General features: G+C 35.4%; 2 protein-coding genes across 2 annotated transcripts; both read left to right on the top strand.

The window, feature by feature from the left end:
• Nucleotides 1-10,548: 10,548 nt before the first annotated feature.
• DFL_001424 (uncharacterized protein) lies at nucleotides 10,549-11,153 on the top strand (the record flags this gene model as incomplete). Its single annotated transcript, XM_067630042.1, has 3 exons — nucleotides 10,549-10,617; nucleotides 10,704-10,812; nucleotides 11,116-11,153. 3 exons carry the CDS (start codon nucleotides 10,549-10,551, stop codon nucleotides 11,151-11,153), a joined length of 216 nt encoding a protein of 71 aa, XP_067492725.1.
• A 474-nt stretch (nucleotides 11,154-11,627) lies between these two features.
• On the top strand, nucleotides 11,628-12,554 carry DFL_001423 (uncharacterized protein; the record flags this gene model as incomplete). Its single annotated transcript, XM_067630041.1, has 1 exon — nucleotides 11,628-12,554. One exon carries the CDS (start codon nucleotides 11,628-11,630, stop codon nucleotides 12,552-12,554), a length of 927 nt encoding a protein of 308 aa, XP_067492724.1.
• Between the last annotated feature and the right edge of the window lie 5,924 nt (nucleotides 12,555-18,478).

Raw genomic sequence — 18,478 nt, 5'->3', positions numbered from 1 at the left:
TTAAAGCATTATAGTTTTAAAGAGTTACTAACGAATGCGTTAACTAAGTCTCTACTAATCAGCTCGCACAACTATCATTTTACGCGCATAAGCTTACTCGATTAAAAGAATAAAAATATTATTTTGCTTTATATTGCATAAAATCTTAAATAAAACGAACAGCCGCGTAGAATAAACGAACGAAGAATAAAGCTCTTAAAGCATTAAAACGAAAAGGCTACGCCTTTAGCGGCAGCGTCTTTTGCTTGCATATAATTTTATATCCTAAATTTATTTTTAAATTAGCTAACGTATCGTCTAGAAATTAGAGTTATAATCTACGTATCTGCACGGCCGCGTAAATAGACTAATTCCGCTATTATATCTTGTAAAGTAAGCAGGGAAGCTGCACCGCCCGGAATACCTCGTACCGCGTTAACTATAGCGATAATCTGAATATGAGTAGCACTTTTATCTACTGCTTCTTCAGCGTTACTAGCTCTACTAGCTTTATCATCTGCATTTCCTTCGTGCGCTGCTAGAGCCGCATTGACAACTGCTAGTGCTATATTAGAAGCAGTTAAGACTATATTAATTGTAGTCAAAGCTGCGTTGACTGCAGCTAGCTAATTCTGTAAGTCTCGTACGTCTAGATTAGTAAAAAAATAGATAAGTTGAAACATAGACGTACCGTCTACTAATATTGGCCCTTATATCGTTTTAGCGACAATATAGTCATTTGATAACGATGGAGGGCCACTAAGAGCTACGCCATAGAGAATATTTAGCGTATTAATGCTATGTCTATGCGTCTGTAAAGCCGTAGTCTGATATATGACAGGATTTTCGGGAACGATTATAAGCGCTAACGAATTACAGACGATAAAACTGCGTCTTGATTTAGAAGCGCGAGGAGTTCTAACGCTCTATACTTAATATAAATTAGCATCTACCTCTTAAACGTATAGAATTACAGAACTTATATTATGTGCACAAAGAGTTTATTTTTGTACAAGAACTGCACTTATTACTGCGCGTATTCGGAGATATAATACATAAATAATCGTTATCAAAGCATCGCTGACAAAGTACGGTACAAATATATAATACCGAATTAGCGAGAATAGCGTTCGCACGAATAAAATGACTGACAACAGCAGCGGACATAATAATGCTATAAGGCTATAAAGGTATAAAATAATATAATAGTAATAATGAAGCTAGGGCTATAAACGAAGCTGAGAATATAAAAAAATAGAAAGCAAACAAGACGAATAATAGCTAGTTAAATACTTCTTTTTTTTTAAAACAGCTTCAGATGTCTACACTAATTTTAGAGCCGTACAGCATAACTCTAAGCTGGGGATGTGACATGAAATCTAGTAAATTACATAACTGTAACAGACGCTTTTACAACTTCAGAGCTACGTACGTTTTAAATTATGATTTTAGAGTCATAAAAATTCCTATATATAATAACATGCACGGTGATTTACAACTGTTCGCTGCAAAACATGAATCTGTATTAATATAACAAGCGCTAGTAAGCGTATAGTCTAATCCAACATTCGTACGGAATAGTTGGTTCTATAAACTATTATAACAGTTATACTATTATAAGACGTTGAAGCGTACTGCTGTAAACGCAACGATTCTATATTCTATAATTGAGAAATTACGCGTTTTTTATAACTAAGTGGCTTTATATTACGAGCTGCGCAAGCACTACGATTAGATGAAACTATAACAGGTTGAATATAATGAAGTATTGAGATTACTACGACTTGTGCCGTAGATTCTGCTGAATTGTAATTATGTGAAGTTATAAGACATATCGTGATACAGTGATTCTTACTGTTTACGCTTTATATACGAGTTGAGGTATTGCGATATATTATATAAGGCGTAGTGCTGGGTCTATACGTACCGCTTTATAAATACAGGCGGATCTACGATATGTTGGGATCTAGACGATCGATTATCAATTATATATATACAGACCTACATACTTTCCAGCGTACTTACGAGCTGTAGAACCATTAACAATAATCCAGCAGAATCTACGATATAAGCCGTAGTAACCTTAATACCCTATTATATTTAACCTGTTATAGTTTCATTTAATCGTAGTGCTTGCGCAGCTCGTAGTATAAAGCTACTTAGTTGTAAGAGGCGCGTAATCTCTCAATTATAGAATATAGAATCGTTGTATTTATAATGGTACGCTTTAACGTTTTATAATAGTATAACTACTATAATGGTCTATAGAATTAATTGTTCTGTACGAATATTAGATTAGGCTATGCGCTTACTAACGCTTGTTATATTAATGCAGATTTATGCTTTGTAGCGAATAATTGTAAATCATCGTGCATACTATTACATATGAGAATCTTTATAACTCTAAAATTATAATCTAGAACGTACGTAGCTCTAAAACTGTAGAGACGTCTATTGCAGTTATGCAATTTATCAAATTTTATACTACATCTCTAGCTTAGAGCTATACTGTACGGCTCTAAAATTAGTGTAGACATTTGGAGCTGTTTTAGAGAAAAAAAAGTACTTAACTAACTATTATTCGCCTTATTTGCTTTTTATTCTTTTATATCCCTAGCTTCGTTTATAGCCTCAGCTTTATTATTACTATTATATTATTTTATATCTTTATAGCTTTATAGCATTATTATGTCTGCTGCTGTTGCTAGTCATCTTGCTCGTGCGAACGCTATTCTCGCTAATTCGATATTATATATTTATATTGTATTTTGTCAGCGGTGCTTCGATAATAGTTATTTATATATTATATTTCCGAATATGCGTAGTAATAAGTGCAATTTCTGTATAAAGATAAACTTTTTGTGTACGTGATGTAAGTTCTGTAATCTTATGCGTTTAAAAAATAAATGCTAATTTGTATTAAGCATGAAACGTTAGAGCTTCTCGCGCTTTTGAGTCGGGACGCAGTTTTATCGTTTATAATTCGCTAGCGCTTATAATCGTTTCTAAAGATTCTATTATGTATTAGACTACGGCTTTACAGACGTATAAGCATAGCACTAATACGCTAAATGCTTTTTATAACGTAGCTCTTAGTGGCCTTCTACCGTTATCAAATGACTGTATTATCGTTGAAGCGATATGAGAGCTAACATTAGCAGATAATACGCCTATATTTTAATTTATTTATCTTTCTACTAACTTAGACGTACGAGATCTGCAGAACTAGCTAGCTGTAGTTAACGCAGCTTTAACTATAGTTAATATAGCCTTAACTACTTTTAATATAGCACTGGCAGCTGCTAATGCGGCTCTAGCAGCGCATAGAAAAGATGCAGGTAATGAAGCTAATAAAGCTGGTAACATTAGAGAAATAGTAGATGAAAATACTATTCATACTCAGGTTATCGCTGCGGTTAACGTAACACGATGTAAAGCTACGATGTCTATCGAAGCCTGTCGAGGGTGCTCGAAGCGTGATGCGATGTATCTTAGGTGGTAAGGTCAACTTGGTGCTTAGAATGTTACTTAGATTATCCAGTGCCGATTCGAGTCGTCACTGAAGGGTGGCTATATATACACATTCTATATACATGAGGAAGGACGTTCGGAGGACGTCCTTCCGAGATCACACCACAGTGGTCTTATCCATCCGGCTCGAGGCCTGCCGAAGGCAGCCGTGGTTTGTCGTGCGTTGTCGTGTGGTATTTCGGATATCATGCTCTTATGACACCACTTTGGACGAACATCACGGTTTCCTGACACCACACTCCGTGGGTCTAGGACGACTGTCTCCTGACACCACCTCCGTAGGCCTAGGGCGAACGTCTAGGAGAGCGTCTCCTGACACACGAGGTATTTTAGACGATACAGCTCCCTTACCTACTTTATAGGATGTGATGGCGGAATTAGCCTATTTACGCGGCTATACAAATGCGTAGATTATAGCTTTAATTTCTAGACGGTACGTCAGCTAATTTAAAATAAATTTAAAATATAAAATTATATATAAGTGAAAGACGTTGTCGTTAAAGGCGTAGCTTTTCCGTTTTAGTATTTTAAGGGTCTTATTTTTCGTTCGTTTATTCTACGCGGCTGTTCGTTTTATCTGAGATTTTATGTAATATAAAGCAAAATAATATTCTTATTCTTTTAATCGAGTAAGCCTATGCGCGTAAAATGATAGTTATACAAACTAGTCGATAGAGACTTAGTTAACGCATCCGCTAGTAACTTTTTAGAGCTACGATGCTTTAATTTAAAAATACTATTCCTTATCTTTTCTTTAATTTAGAAGTATTACAGATTATAATACTTTGTCTTCTGTTAATTACCACCTGTTGTGTTTACGGTTATAACGATAATATTATCCATATATAAAATCGTAGAAGGTAGAGAAAACGTTATTTACAATTAAAGCAATTCGAAGATTAAGAATAATAGCTTCCGAAGCTAAATTTCTTTAGTTTCTATATAATTAGAAGCTATTACTTCTACTTTAATTAAAGATTTCGTAATAACCGATTACAATTTACTACTTTATGAAATAATGCTATTTTTTAATAGATACATATAGCTAGACGTTAACTTTCGTGCAATATTTTCTAGCCCATAGATTTATACCTAATCTGAATTATTATATTCTTTTAGTAGTAGAGGTAGATCCTTTTTATCGACTATTTTACTATTATAATAGAGTAATTACTTATAAATAGTAGATAAGTACTAGTAAGCCTATATTACTACTTTCCAATATTCTTTTATAGACGTATAGGCATACTGCCTTAACTTTATAATCGTATATATTAAGTTCGGTCGGCTATCTTATACGACGTAATTTAACGAGCTAATTATACTTCGATAGATTTCGTAATCTTCTTCATTAAGTACGAGTTAGAAAATATTTGTCAGGAGACGCTCTCCTAGACGTTCGCCCTAGGCCTACGGAGGTGGTGTCAGGAGACAGTCGTCCTAGACCCACGGAGTGTGGTATCAGGAAACCGTAATGTTCGTTCAAAATAGTATTATAAGAGCATAATATTCGAAATACCACACGACAACGCACGACAAACCACGGCTGCTTTCGACAGGCCTCGAGCCGAATAAATAAAACTATTATAGTATAATCTCGAAAGGACGTCCTCCGAACGTCCTTCCTCATGTATATAGAATGTATATATATAGCTACTCTTTAATGACGACTCGAATCGGTACTAAATAATTTAAGTAATATTTTAAGTATTAAGTTAATTTTATTATTTAAGATACATCGTATTACGTTTCGAGTATTCTCGATAGGCTTCGATAGATATCGTAGCTTTATATTTTATCTAGTTATTTATATTAACTTGTTGCTCGTTGCGAATCGTATTTTATCTATTTTTATCGAACTTTATTAATAATAGACTTTTTATCTTACGTTCTTTTAACGCCAGAAGAGTTCTAGGCGCTGACAACCGATGACTAGGTATAATTCGTACAGTAGAGAAGGAAAGTGTTAATGGTTCTACAGCTCGTAAGTACGCTGGAAAGTATGTAGGTCTGTATATATATGATTGATGATCGATCGTCTAAATCTTAATACATCGTAGATCCGCCTGTATTTATAGAGCGGTACGTATAAACCCGGTATTACGCCTTATATGGTATATCGTAATATCTTAGCTCATATATAAGGCGTAGACGGTAAGAATCACTGTATCACGATATATTTTGTAACTTCGCATAATTATAATCTAGTAGGATCTACGGTACAAGTCGTAGTAACCTTAATGTCTCATTATATTTAATCTATTGTAGTTTCATCTAATCGTAGTGCTTACGCAGTTTGTAGTATAAAGCTACTTAGTTATAAAAGGCGCGTAATCTCTCAATTATAGAGTATAAAATCGTTACGTTTACAGCGGTACGCTTTAACGTCTTATAATAATATAACTACTATAGTAGTCTATAGAACCAACTATTTTGTACGGATGTTGGATTAGACTATACGCTTACTAACGCTTATTATATTAATGCAGATTTATACTTTACAGCGAACAATTGTAAATCACCGTGCATACTGTTGCATATAGAAATTTTTATAACTCTAGAATCATAATCTAGGACATACGTAGCTCTGGAGCTGTAGGGGTGTCTGTTGCAGTTATACAATTTACTAAATTTCATACCACATCTTTAGCTTAGAGCCATGCTGTACGGCTCTAAAATTAGTATAGACATTTGGAGCTATTTTAGAGAAAGAGAAGTACTTAACTGATTATTATTCGCCTTGTTTGCTTTCTATTCTTTTATATCCCCAGCTTCGTTCATAGCCCTAGTTTTATTATTACTATTATATTATTTTATATTTTTACAGTTTTATAGCATTATTATGTCTGCTGCTGTTGCTAGTTATCTTGCTCGTGCGAACGCTATTTTCGCTAATTCGGTATTATATATTTATACCGTATCTTATCAGCGGTGCTTCGATAACAGTTATTTGTGTATTGTATCTCCGGATACGCGCAGTAATAAGTGCAGTTTTTATATAAAAGTAAACTCTTTGTGTACGTAGTATAAGTTCTATAATCCTATACATTTAAGAAGTAGATACTAATTTATATTAAACACGAAGCGTTAAAGCTCCTCGCGCTTCTAGACCGAAACGTAATTTTATTATCTATAATCCGCTAGCGCTTATAATCGTTCTCGAAGATCCTGTCATATATTAGACTACGGCTTCACAGGCGCATAGATATAGCACTAATACGCCAAATGCTCTTCATAGCGTAGCTTTTGGTAGCCTTCCACCATTATCAAATAACTATATTATCGCTAAAGTAGTATGGGGGCTAATATTAATAAACAATATACTTATATTTCAGCTTACCTACCTTCCTACTAATCTAGACATACAGGACCTGCAGAACCAACTAGCTGCAGTTAACGCAGCTTTGACTACAGTTAATATAGCCTTAACTGCTTTTAATACAGCACTGGTAGCTGCTAATACAGCTCTAACAGCGCACAGAGGAGATGCAGGTAATAGAGCTGATAAAACTGATGGCGCTAAAGGAGCAGTAAATAAAGGTATTATCTATACTCAGGTTATCGCTGCGATTAACGCGGTACGAGGTATTCTAAGCGGTATAACTCCCCTACTTACTTTACAAGATGTAATAGCGGAATTAGCCCATTTACGCGGCTGTGCAAATACATAAGTTATTGTCAGAATATCTTACCCTCGATATGACCTTACCAGATACAGAGTAACTGGTTACCCTGTATGTACTAACTACTTACCCTGTACATGACTAGCTTAGTCACCCTGTATGTGCTACTCCTTGTATATAAACTCTTCGCCAGAACACTTTAGTCTGAAGAGCACTTAATAAAGTACACATCACTCCACCTAATCTTCTAACAGGTTATGAGCCCGGCATAGCTACAATCTGTACCACGACAGAAACTAATTTCAATTCTATAACTTATCACTCACGATGTCAGAACAAATCGATAACTCCAAAGAATACAGCTCTGTTACTCACTATAAGTGCAAATACGGGATCTGCCTTCGACTTACCGATTCCAATCACCACGAATAAAAGGAACAGTTCATGCGACTAATAAGTCATACCGACCTGCTTGAAAACATAATTGAAGAAGACGAAGAACCGGAGAAATTGAAACGAGTTTTCAAACCGTTGTACATCAAGGTCGCAAATCTTGTAAATAAATCTACTAAACAAACCAGAAGATCGGCCAGCAAAGCTCCAACCACTAGAGCCACAACCTCTAAAGCAACAACCTCCAGAGCGTCAGGCTCAAGGGCACCAGTTCAAGCCGACAGCCAATCTGAAGACGAAGAAGACGACGAAAACTCAAACACAGAGGCTCAATTAGAACATTCAACTCGTATTTCAGGCTTGTATACTATTAACAGCAATATAATTAAAGGAACAGTCATGCAACAAGATCTACGTCACAATTATCTTACGTCCGTATTAAACGAAGATTACAAGAACTAGTAGAAACGAGAAAGGGAGGCATTCGCCCTTCTCACCTGTTGCATTAGTGATTCGCTGCAGAGAATTTACTCCGAACCGGTTATTGCGGCTTAACTGTAGAAGGAGCTCAATAAGGCTTACGCCCTAACTCAGAACTTTAGCATAGCTTCCAGTTTGCATATTTCCTTTTTCAAGATGGAACCAATCTCAAATAAGAAATAGGCCGACTGGCTTGGAAGACTAAGAATTATTTAGGCACAGCTCGTCGGTACTAAGTATATGATAGCCGACAATGTACTTAAGAACGTATATCTGCTAGGGTTACTGGCCTTATATAAACCCACGGTTGATACTATTTGGCTTATAGTTAGAAACAATCCAGATATAACGACCTATTAAGTTTAGTAAATTATTTAGGAAGTTGAGACCCGAGAAATGGCATATTTTAACTGTATAAAGGATTCCACCGCCTAAACTAATTACACCGGAGGAACTCCTAAAGGCGCCTCTAAAGGATATAGGGATTCCAGCAGGGATAGAGGCTGAGGAAGAAGGGGTAAATGGAAAAGCAGGGGTAGAGGACGAGGGAATTACTAAAACTATTCTAATTAAAGAAATAACACAGGGAACGAAGACAGCTGTTATTATTGCAACTAATATAAGCACTTTGAACTCAACTGTCCTATAAAGGAGAAAGCAGAGCAGCGCAGAAAAGATAGGGAAGCCAAAAGAAGAAGAAGAGCTAGAGAAGCGCAAATAGCAAAAACTCAAAAGAAAATTACTGAGGAGGAGCAAGAGGAACTCGATTAGTACTTTGAAATTATAGACCGCTATAGTTACATGGCTATTGAAGAAGGTAGAAGAGTCATAATCTTAGATAATGGCTGGTTAGTTGATTCCGGTGCAACGGACACCTATATTATGGAAAAGACAGACCTAGCCAGTTACTAAATACTACCTTAACCACTGTCTATTCGCACAGCCAGTGGAGCCTATATCCATATACTTAGGAGAGGAATGGCACAGATTTAGCCAAATCTCCGCGTACCTGCTTTATAAATTCCCAAGATTGCTCGCAAGTTCTTATCCACACACACCCTCTAGAAGGCTAGTTATATAACGGTGATTGGAGACGCTACGCACATTATTGAGCGCAAAACTAACAAACTTATAACGTCAACAGAATGGAAAACTCTGCCAACCGCTATGTTAATTAATTCAACCATTGACGAAGAAAATCCTAACTCGGAGGAGCTCAACGTAGAGTTTAATGTATTTAATCTTAATCTAACGCCGAATGAGGAAGTCACTCCTGAATTAGACAGCCAAGCGACCTTAAGCGAAGACGCTAAGCAATTCATGCTATAGCACAACAAGCTTGGCCACATCGGTTACCAGGCTCAGAAGAAATTAATAAAACGCCTAGTACCAAATGTCTAGGTCAAAGAGAAAAACCTACCAGCCTACCAGATCTACATCCGAGCCAAAATGCGACGGACCTATAATCGCACTAAGGCCCAACCCAGGAGCTCCATTTTCTGGGAGAAGGTCCACAGTGACCTATCGGGCAGACTATCGTAGACCGAAGGCGGCAAGAGCTACTTCGTAGTCTTTGTCGAAGACCACTCCAGATAGACGGAAGTCGAGACGCTAGAAAGAAAAATCGACGTCTGCGATAGTTTCGAATCTGTCATTATACACGTTGAAAAGAGAGAATGGCTAGAAAGACCTAGCAAAATCCTTAAGTTTCGCTGTGACAATGGAACGGGAGAGTACATTAACTAGAAGTTTTAAGGCTTATTGATCCGGAACGGGATTAAGCTTGAGACCTCTCCTTCCTAGCATCAAGATTCTAATAGCGTAGTTAAAAGATGGATGGCCATTCTGGTGGCTATAGCTACCGCTATACTTCACAGAGCAGACCTACCTGTCTCTTTCTGGGGCGAAGCCATAGTTATGGCTGCCTACCTAAAGAACCGTTTACCATCTGCAGGGCTACTCGATAAAAAATCACCGTACGAAGTCTTAAACAGTCATCCACCAGACCTGTCCCACCTGAAACCGTTTGGTTATCTAGCGTGGTATTAGGTACCCAAGGAGAAGAGACAAGGCAAGTTCGTTGCACATGCCAGCCCATGTCTGTTTATAGGATATGTCAAAGACAGCACCACTCTCTATAAGATCTAGAACGGAACAGGGTTTCACAACGAAAAGAACTTGAAATAGGAAAAGGATGTATTCCCAAGCAAAAGCAGCTTAGCTAAAAAAATCATACAACATAACTACCGGCTAAGGGACGGCGCTGACAACCAACCAGGCAACCAAACCTCCAGATTCAAGCGCGCGTATGAAGACCCAGCTCCGACCGAAAGTCGTTTGAGTAGTATCATAAATCAAGGATCGTTGCCAAAATTAAATACAAGTGAACCCGCAAACTCGCATATAGAACCACCTGTAGTACAAGACCAAGATAAGGCAAGAGGTAGACAATTCCTCAGCCATATTAAAATACCAGCTCCGGCTAAACGCCGTGTGAGATTTAAGATCCCAAACGAACCACTGTCTAGCCCAGCCAACGGCAATGTTGGTCCGCAGAGAACAGAAATCACAACGGCCGGTAGAAAAAGTGGAAGCCGTTGTAGAGATGCTCGTAAGCCAAGTAATTCAGCTAAAGACTTAACTATAACCAGCAAGCCTGCATGCGCAGCAGGCGAATACTTGGAGCCACCCAAACAGGTTGTCCGCGAGCAACCGCGCAGTAACGAGAAGGCACCTAGGGACGCCCAGAGTAATTCTCGGCTACATAGCAGGAATAAACCTGCCGTAGGCGCATACCTGGACGAATGTACGTCAGGTTCCTCTGATAACGACTACACTGAATCACATAGAGTCAAGCACGTCAAGAGACGTAGAACCAGCAGAGGATGGCTATTAGAAAGTGCGGCCCCCAACGAAGTGACCCAAAGCGACCGTGTTGACGGCGCAGTAAGAAAATAAGCACTCATAACAACCCAGGGTAAAATTGCCTCTAACTGGAAGCCACAAAGCTATAAAGAAGCTATAAACTACATCGAAAAAAATCAATAGCGCAAGGCAATCCAAGAAGAACTTGATTCACACAAAGCTAATAAATCTTTTATAATAGCAGACCTGCCTAAAGAGCACAAGGCTCTCGCCTCAAAATAGGTATTTAAGATCAAAACCCAGGACGTGCCTGTACAGTACAAAGCACGATTGGTAATCCAAGGTGACCTGCAACCTGGAACCGACCTAGATACGTATACCCCTGTAGCCAAACTAGCAACGTTCAGACTCTTCATAACCATAGTAGCCATACTCAACATGGAACTGCATCAACTGGACGTCAAGACTGCGTTCTTAACCTCTAGGCTACTGGAAGAAGTCTATATGACAATCCCAAAAAGCTACTATAAACACATTCCCAAAAAGATCAAACGACCAATTCTTCTGCTAAAACGTGCGCTATACGGACTACGCCAGGCACCCAGAACCTAGAACACAGACATCGATACCTTTCTAAAGACGCTAGAATTTATACCTTGCGATAACGACAAGAGCCTGTACATCAACGAAGTAGAAGGAATTCTGATTCTTCTATACATAGATGACCTTCTCATAACGACAAAGACTAAAGGCAAAATGGAGAAAATCAAAAAGACCCTGAAAGCTAAGTATGAAATGTCTGACGTAGGAGAAGCTAAAACCTTTCTAGGCATCCAGATCAAAAGAAACCGTCAAAGGGGAACGGTCACCTTGTACCAATCCGCATCCATTAAGACAATTCTCACCCGCTACGGAATAGACCAGTACAATCCCACAAAAATCCCTATAAAACGCAACTTAACTGTCGACGACGGAGAACTTCTAACCGGCGACGCGATCCGGTGGTACCAACAACTAAACGGCCAATTTATGTACCTAATAGTTTGCACGAGACCAGACCTGGCCTACGTAGTAGGACAGCTAGCCAAATACAACTCCAGACCAACAACCGTACACGCCGAAGCGGCACGAAAAGTACTAAGGTACCTAAGCGGAACCAAGTCCTTGGGACTAACACTGGGCAGAAATCAAGATGGAGACCAACAAGAGAATCTGCTACTTGGCTACTCAGACTCAGACCTAACAGGGGACCTAGATGACAGAAAGTCAACTGGAAGGCACCTGTGGTTTCTGAACAAGAATCTGATCATATGGAAATCCAAGAAGCAAACTATTGTGGCCGACAGCACATGGCACGCCGAATACATAGCTGCATCCGAAGCAGCCAAAGACGCCATTTGGTTGGAACGATTAATTAAGACAGCAGGAATCCAACTTCGAAAGCCGCCAATTCTACGGCTTGACTGCACGGCTACACAGTCATTGATTACCAACCCCAAGCAGCATAACCGAACAAAACATGTGGACATTAAGTACCACTTGATTAGGGACATATATACGAAAAGGAAACTTCAAATTGAAAGAGTCCCATCCGCAGACAACCCAGCAGACGATCTGACCAAACCCTTAGCGAAGCTCAAACACCAGGAGCACGTAACTACAATAGGCTTAAGGCTCTTGTAAAACATGCACTCTTTTCCTTATCTTAACAGTTTCCACCCACGAAGGTGGTTTTACGATTAAGAAAGGTTTTTAATGAGGCATGAATAGCTACGATTAGTACGAAAGTCTAAGCTCAGTTAAGCATATTCATAGTTACAATTCTGCTCTTGAAACGGCGAAGGTCCAGCCCCAAAGCTGTTAGGACCAACCACCTGACCACAAAGATGGACATGTGCCTTAGGAGTATCCCTCCTATAGATCCTGCCACCTGGTAGGTTACCCAAAGTGCGAGGGTAACAGCGTTTGTTGAAACGGCATCAAAAGTTGCACCAGTTTAGTACTGGCGGTAAGCAAATGTGACCAAGATGCATATCTCGTATTAAGAAACCTCATTCACACCGAACAGAGGTTTGGTGGGAGTGTCAGAATATCTTACCCTCGATATGACCTTACCAGATACAGGGTAACTGGTTACCCTGTATGTGCTAACTACTTACCCTGTACATGACTAGCTTAGTCACCCTGTATGTGCTACTCCTTGTATATAAACTCTTCGCCAGAACACTTTAGTCTGAAGAGCACTTAATAAAGTACACATCACTCCACCTAATCTTCTAACAGTTATAGCTCTAATTCCTAGACAGTACGTCAGCTAATTTAAAATAAATTTAGGATACAAAATTATGTGCAAGCGAAAGACGCTGTCGCTGAAGGCGTAGCCTTTCCGCTTTAGTACCTTAAGGGCCTTATTCTTCATTCGTTTATTCTACGCGGCTGTTCGTTTTATCTAAGATTTTATATAATATAAAGCAAAATAATATTCTTATTCTTTTAATCGAGTAAGCCTATGCGCGTAAAATAATAGTTATACGAGCTGACCGATAAGAACTTAGTCAACGCATCCGTTAGTAACTCTTTGAAGCTACGATACTCTAATCTAAAAATACCATTTCTTATCTTTTCTTTAATTTAGAAGTATTACAGATTATAATGCTTTATCTTCTATTAGTTGCCACTTGTTGTGTTTACGGTTATAACGGCAGTATTATCTATATACAGAACCGTAAAGAGTAAAAAGAGCATTATCTACGATTAAAGCGATTCAAGGATTAAAAATAATAGTTTTCAAAACTAAATTCCTTCAGTTTCTATATAATTAAAAGCTATTATTTCTACTTCAGTTAAGAATTTCATAATAATTGATTATAGTTTATTACTCTATAAAATAATACTACTTTTTAGTAGGTACACGTAGTTAAATATTAACTTTTGTGTAATATCCTTTAATTTATAAGTTTATACCTAATCTAAATCACTATACCCTTCTAGTAGTAGAAATAAATTCTTCTTATTAACTATTTTATTATTATAATAGAGTAACTGCTTATAAATAGTAGATAGATACTAGTAAGCTTATATTATTACTTTCTAATATTCCTTTATAGGCGTATAAGCATACTGCCCTAACTTTATAATCGTATATGCTAAGTCAGGTCGACTATCTTGTACGACGTAATTTAACGAGCTAATTATACTTTGGTAGATTTCGTAATCTTCTTCGTTAAGTATAAACTAAAAAGCATCTTTCGATAATCGTACGCTAAAATCTATAGAAGTCTGTCTTGACTTACTATTAAGCATGCTAAAACGATCTAGAATACTTTTATAATATTTTTTTTAATCTATTTATAACGTTCTAGAAGTATAATTTTTTCGTATTTGTAGATCCAAAAATCGTTTAGCTTCATCTATATTTTTGATTTCGTATATTTTTATTAGATACGCTTTCGTCTGCTATATTATAGTTATATTTTTTAAGAAGATTAAGAAGTTATTAACGTATATAACTATAATTATATTTTTATAAAAGTATAGGCATTTATCTACTTCGCTTCTTGTTATTTTGTATAGAAACTCTTCGCTTATAAGCGTATTATTTAAATTTTCGTTTTATAAGTATAGAGCTTGTTTCAGACTATACAATGACTTTAGTAAAAGTAATGCTATAACTCTAGTTAGCGCTTTATAATTTACCGATAAAGCGATAGATATTCTCTTCTATAAAAATAGAGAAATATTTAAAAACACTGTTTTGATATCTAGCTAGTAAACTTTTAAGTTTAGAATCGCAGCAATCATCAGTAAAGCTCGTACGATACGTAAGTTGATAACTAACGTATACGTTTCTATATAATAAATGCTATAGCGTTATTTATAACTTTTTATTACTAATCTAGCTTTATATAATATTTTCGAATTTATACGCTTCCTAGTAAAAACCTAACGCGTATTTATTAGTTTAATACCGTACGGTATCTCTAAAAGCGTAGTCTATATCTTATTATCAGTAAGCGATTCTATTTCTCTTTGAATTATAACTAGCCAGCCTTCTTTTTCTTTACTGGCTATAGCTTTATTATAAGATTGTAGTAGATCGAGGTTAATTAAGGTATTTTTTATAATTATAAAAGCAATAACCTCAATAACCCTTGCGTACTATAAGTATTTAACTTTAGAAGATTAAATAATCATAATACGTAACATACGTACTTTCTCTATCTCTCTTAGTCTTTTACTACGTTATAACGCGGTCTGCTCTTCTATCTATCCAGCCTTAGTAGTTTTATCGTCGATTATTTTATCTACAATTATTGAATTATCTGGCTTTCCTTGCTATTAAGCAGATAAAGTATTAATTATTATTATAAAATTTAGTTTTTTAGCAGGTTGGCTTTTCGATAACATGGTGTCGATATGCCGTTAATTATTATCGTATATCTTTCTGACGTTAAGCTTGTCTTGTAGCTCTATATCCTGCGGATTAGGAAGTATAAGTACTAATAAGACTAAGGCAACGTATAGCTTCTTTCAGTAGCTGGAATCTGAGAAGCATACTTTATAACTTTCTCGTACAAGAATAAAGCTATCGACGAATACCACGTCTCTAACTATAAAGACATACTTCTTTAAGATATTCTAAACTTTATACTGTTTTAAAATACAAGTATATTCTAGAAATATACCTTTTTATACTCTGTACTAACTAAAAATCTTCTTACGTTTCTTCTTAAGCACTATAACGTACACCAAACAGCTAAATAAGTGCATACAAATATAATCGATAAAATTTCTATTAAATTATTCTTCTAAAGATTTAGACGTCTATTTTCTTTTTCACTTAGGAGGTACTAGCCTATTGCTTATAAAACAAGCTGCAGATAAAACTTCTAACTAGAATACTTCTAGTAAACTAGATTTTATTAGAATTACAATAATAAATTCTCGTAGTATTCATATTACTCTCTTAGTTATACCGTTCTACTCGTGTGCGTATAAAGCGAAAGATTTAATTTCGATACCGTATTCTACATAAAAAGTCTATACTTTCTTCTGTATAAACTTTTTTGCATTATCGAAGTATACAGCTATTACTCTAAATTATCGACTATATTTATGTTCTATTATTATTACGAATTAAATAAAACGTACTCGATATTCTAAATAATTCGTAAAAAATCTTATCTATTTATAGTAGATAATCTCGTCTACGATTACAAGCACATATCTTATTTGTTAATGTAGCTTATCTATAAAATCCAAATAACGTTTATACAGTAAAGCTATTGTAAATAGCCCTACTATATCTATATATATACGCTCTAAAAGATGTGACTTCTTAAAGATAGTAAGATCTAGATTTAAACATATATTAGCTTTAGATAAGAGGTATAGCTCGTAAATTAAATTTTTCTACTTCTTAGAGAGTACTTTAACCTCAGCTCAAGCTATACTTCTACAAACTACTTTTTAACTAATATAACTTAGTTTTCTGTACCATTTTAATAATTCCGTAACTTCGGTTAAAAAGATATAATCTATAATTACTTAATACGCTAACAGCGTTATAACCTCTAAAATAAAGAATCTGTTTTGTACTTTTTTAGGCACGTAGTATTTACTACTACTTTTCAGTATATAGAAATTTATTTCTTTATCAAAAATTAACTATACTATAATAAAACCGTCTTTCTTAAAAATATTACTCTAAGGCATAAAATATATATTTATTTCTCTTTTCTATAGTTTTCTAATAAAACATAAGTTTAGAGCCATTTAAAGCGCATATAGCATATCGTATATTTTTAAAATAGTAGTATCAATTTCTATAATAAAAGTTCCGTATCCTTAAATAAGTATAATTAAATTATTTTTTAATTTTATCTTTCTCTCTATATCGAAAGAGACATAGGTTTTAAGTATAAATAAATCATAATTCTTATAGATCTAGTCGCTTACATTTAAGTCTATATACTATAATTCTCTAGAAGCATCTTTACAGATATTTCTTTTAATATTAGCTCTATATATCGTTGTTACGTTACAGAGTTTAAAAACTATAAAATAAAAAAAAACGTTCTTTTTAATTTTTTAATTTAAAGGTCTAAGTTCTGGATACTTAATAAAGCAGCGTTCTTCTAAGTAGCTTATACCTTTATAGATGCCGTATAGAAGGTAGATTATCTTATTCTTCTTCTAAGAAGTTATACTTTTAATACTAGAACTAGAATCTGCGTTTTTCTCAATATTAAAGCGAACTTTTTTCTTCGCACTACTTTTCTTAGTTTTATTATTTTAATTAATTGTGCGTTTAAACTTCCATTTATTTTCCTTGTGTGCTGTTAAGCCAGTAGCGTCCGTAGCTAATAGCAGCGTAGACGTAGAAGAGACTTGAGGTTTAATACCCTTCTTTTTTAACTTTCTATGTCTACAGGCATTACGTCTATAATAAAACAAGGTTATTTACTTAAGAATATAATCTTTTAAACATTCAATTATATATATCGTTTTATTAGTAGTATTCGTCGTATAAAACTATATAACTATATAAATATTAAGATGCTAATTTTTGATTTCGTCTAATACCCTTCTAGTAGCATTAATGAAACTTAACTATGGGAAGATAGAAGGTAAAATATCGCTTCTTTTCTTTTATATCTATATAACTATTTCAAAATAACGCGAAATAGTTGTATATATATTATATTTCTCTAACTATATAATAAGGGAGAAAAGACGGTTCTTAAATACGTTTATAACACCTTCGATATTAAACCTATATTTCTCTTTAAATAGATCTATCATAGCTTTAGGTGATAAGCTGGTAAGAATATTATATATATCATTATAAACTGATTCTTATATAATACCGCCAGCGAATAACTTAGCTACTTCGTATTTATTTAACAATTCAGCGTCTACAACGTCTATTATTTTAGTAGTAGATAGGAAGGTCTCAGCTTGTTTTCTAGCATCTTATAAAAGTCCTGAGATACTAATTAGTAGCGCTATAGGAGTATTAATAATAAACTTTAATAGCCTATAGTTATACTTCATGTGCGATTCTAGTATTTACTTAATTTTATCAAGTTAAACCTGGTAGTTACGGCTATTTACAGTCAAAGTAAATCTGCTTAAGAAGATAATAAATATAGATATTGCGTTTTAAAAGGTATATTATGCAACATTATATCAGGAGTTTAAAAAGCGGGGTAATTTTTGCGATTCTTAAATTACAATCAGTAAAAGTCTATAGATACTACGATAAAGCGTGAAAACAGCTAAAGTACGTTATACTTAGTTAGTAGATACTTTTTCTAGGATTAGGAAGTCGTGCTGATAACGTGTTAATAGTTCTACAGCTCGTAAGTACGCTAGAAAGTATGTAGGTCTATATATATATAATTAATAATCGATCGTCTAGATCCCAACACATCGTAGATCCGCCTGTATTTATAGAGCGGTACGTATAAACCCGGCACTACGCCTTATACGGTATATCGCAACAGAAAGAAAGAAAATAAAGAATAATAATCTATAGAAACGTAATTACTATCGGTTTTAGTATTTTAGTACTTTTTTTTCGTACGGTTACTTTTTAATCTTTA

The sequence above is a fragment of the Arthrobotrys flagrans genome, assembly GCF_004000055.1.
Source record: "Arthrobotrys flagrans strain CBS H-5679 chromosome Unknown unitig_3, whole genome shotgun sequence".
Lineage (NCBI taxonomy): Eukaryota > Fungi > Ascomycota > Orbiliomycetes > Orbiliales > Orbiliaceae > Arthrobotrys > Arthrobotrys flagrans.
The sequence above is the reverse complement of the archived record's forward strand: the minus strand, read 5'-3'. Positions and strand labels throughout refer to the sequence as shown.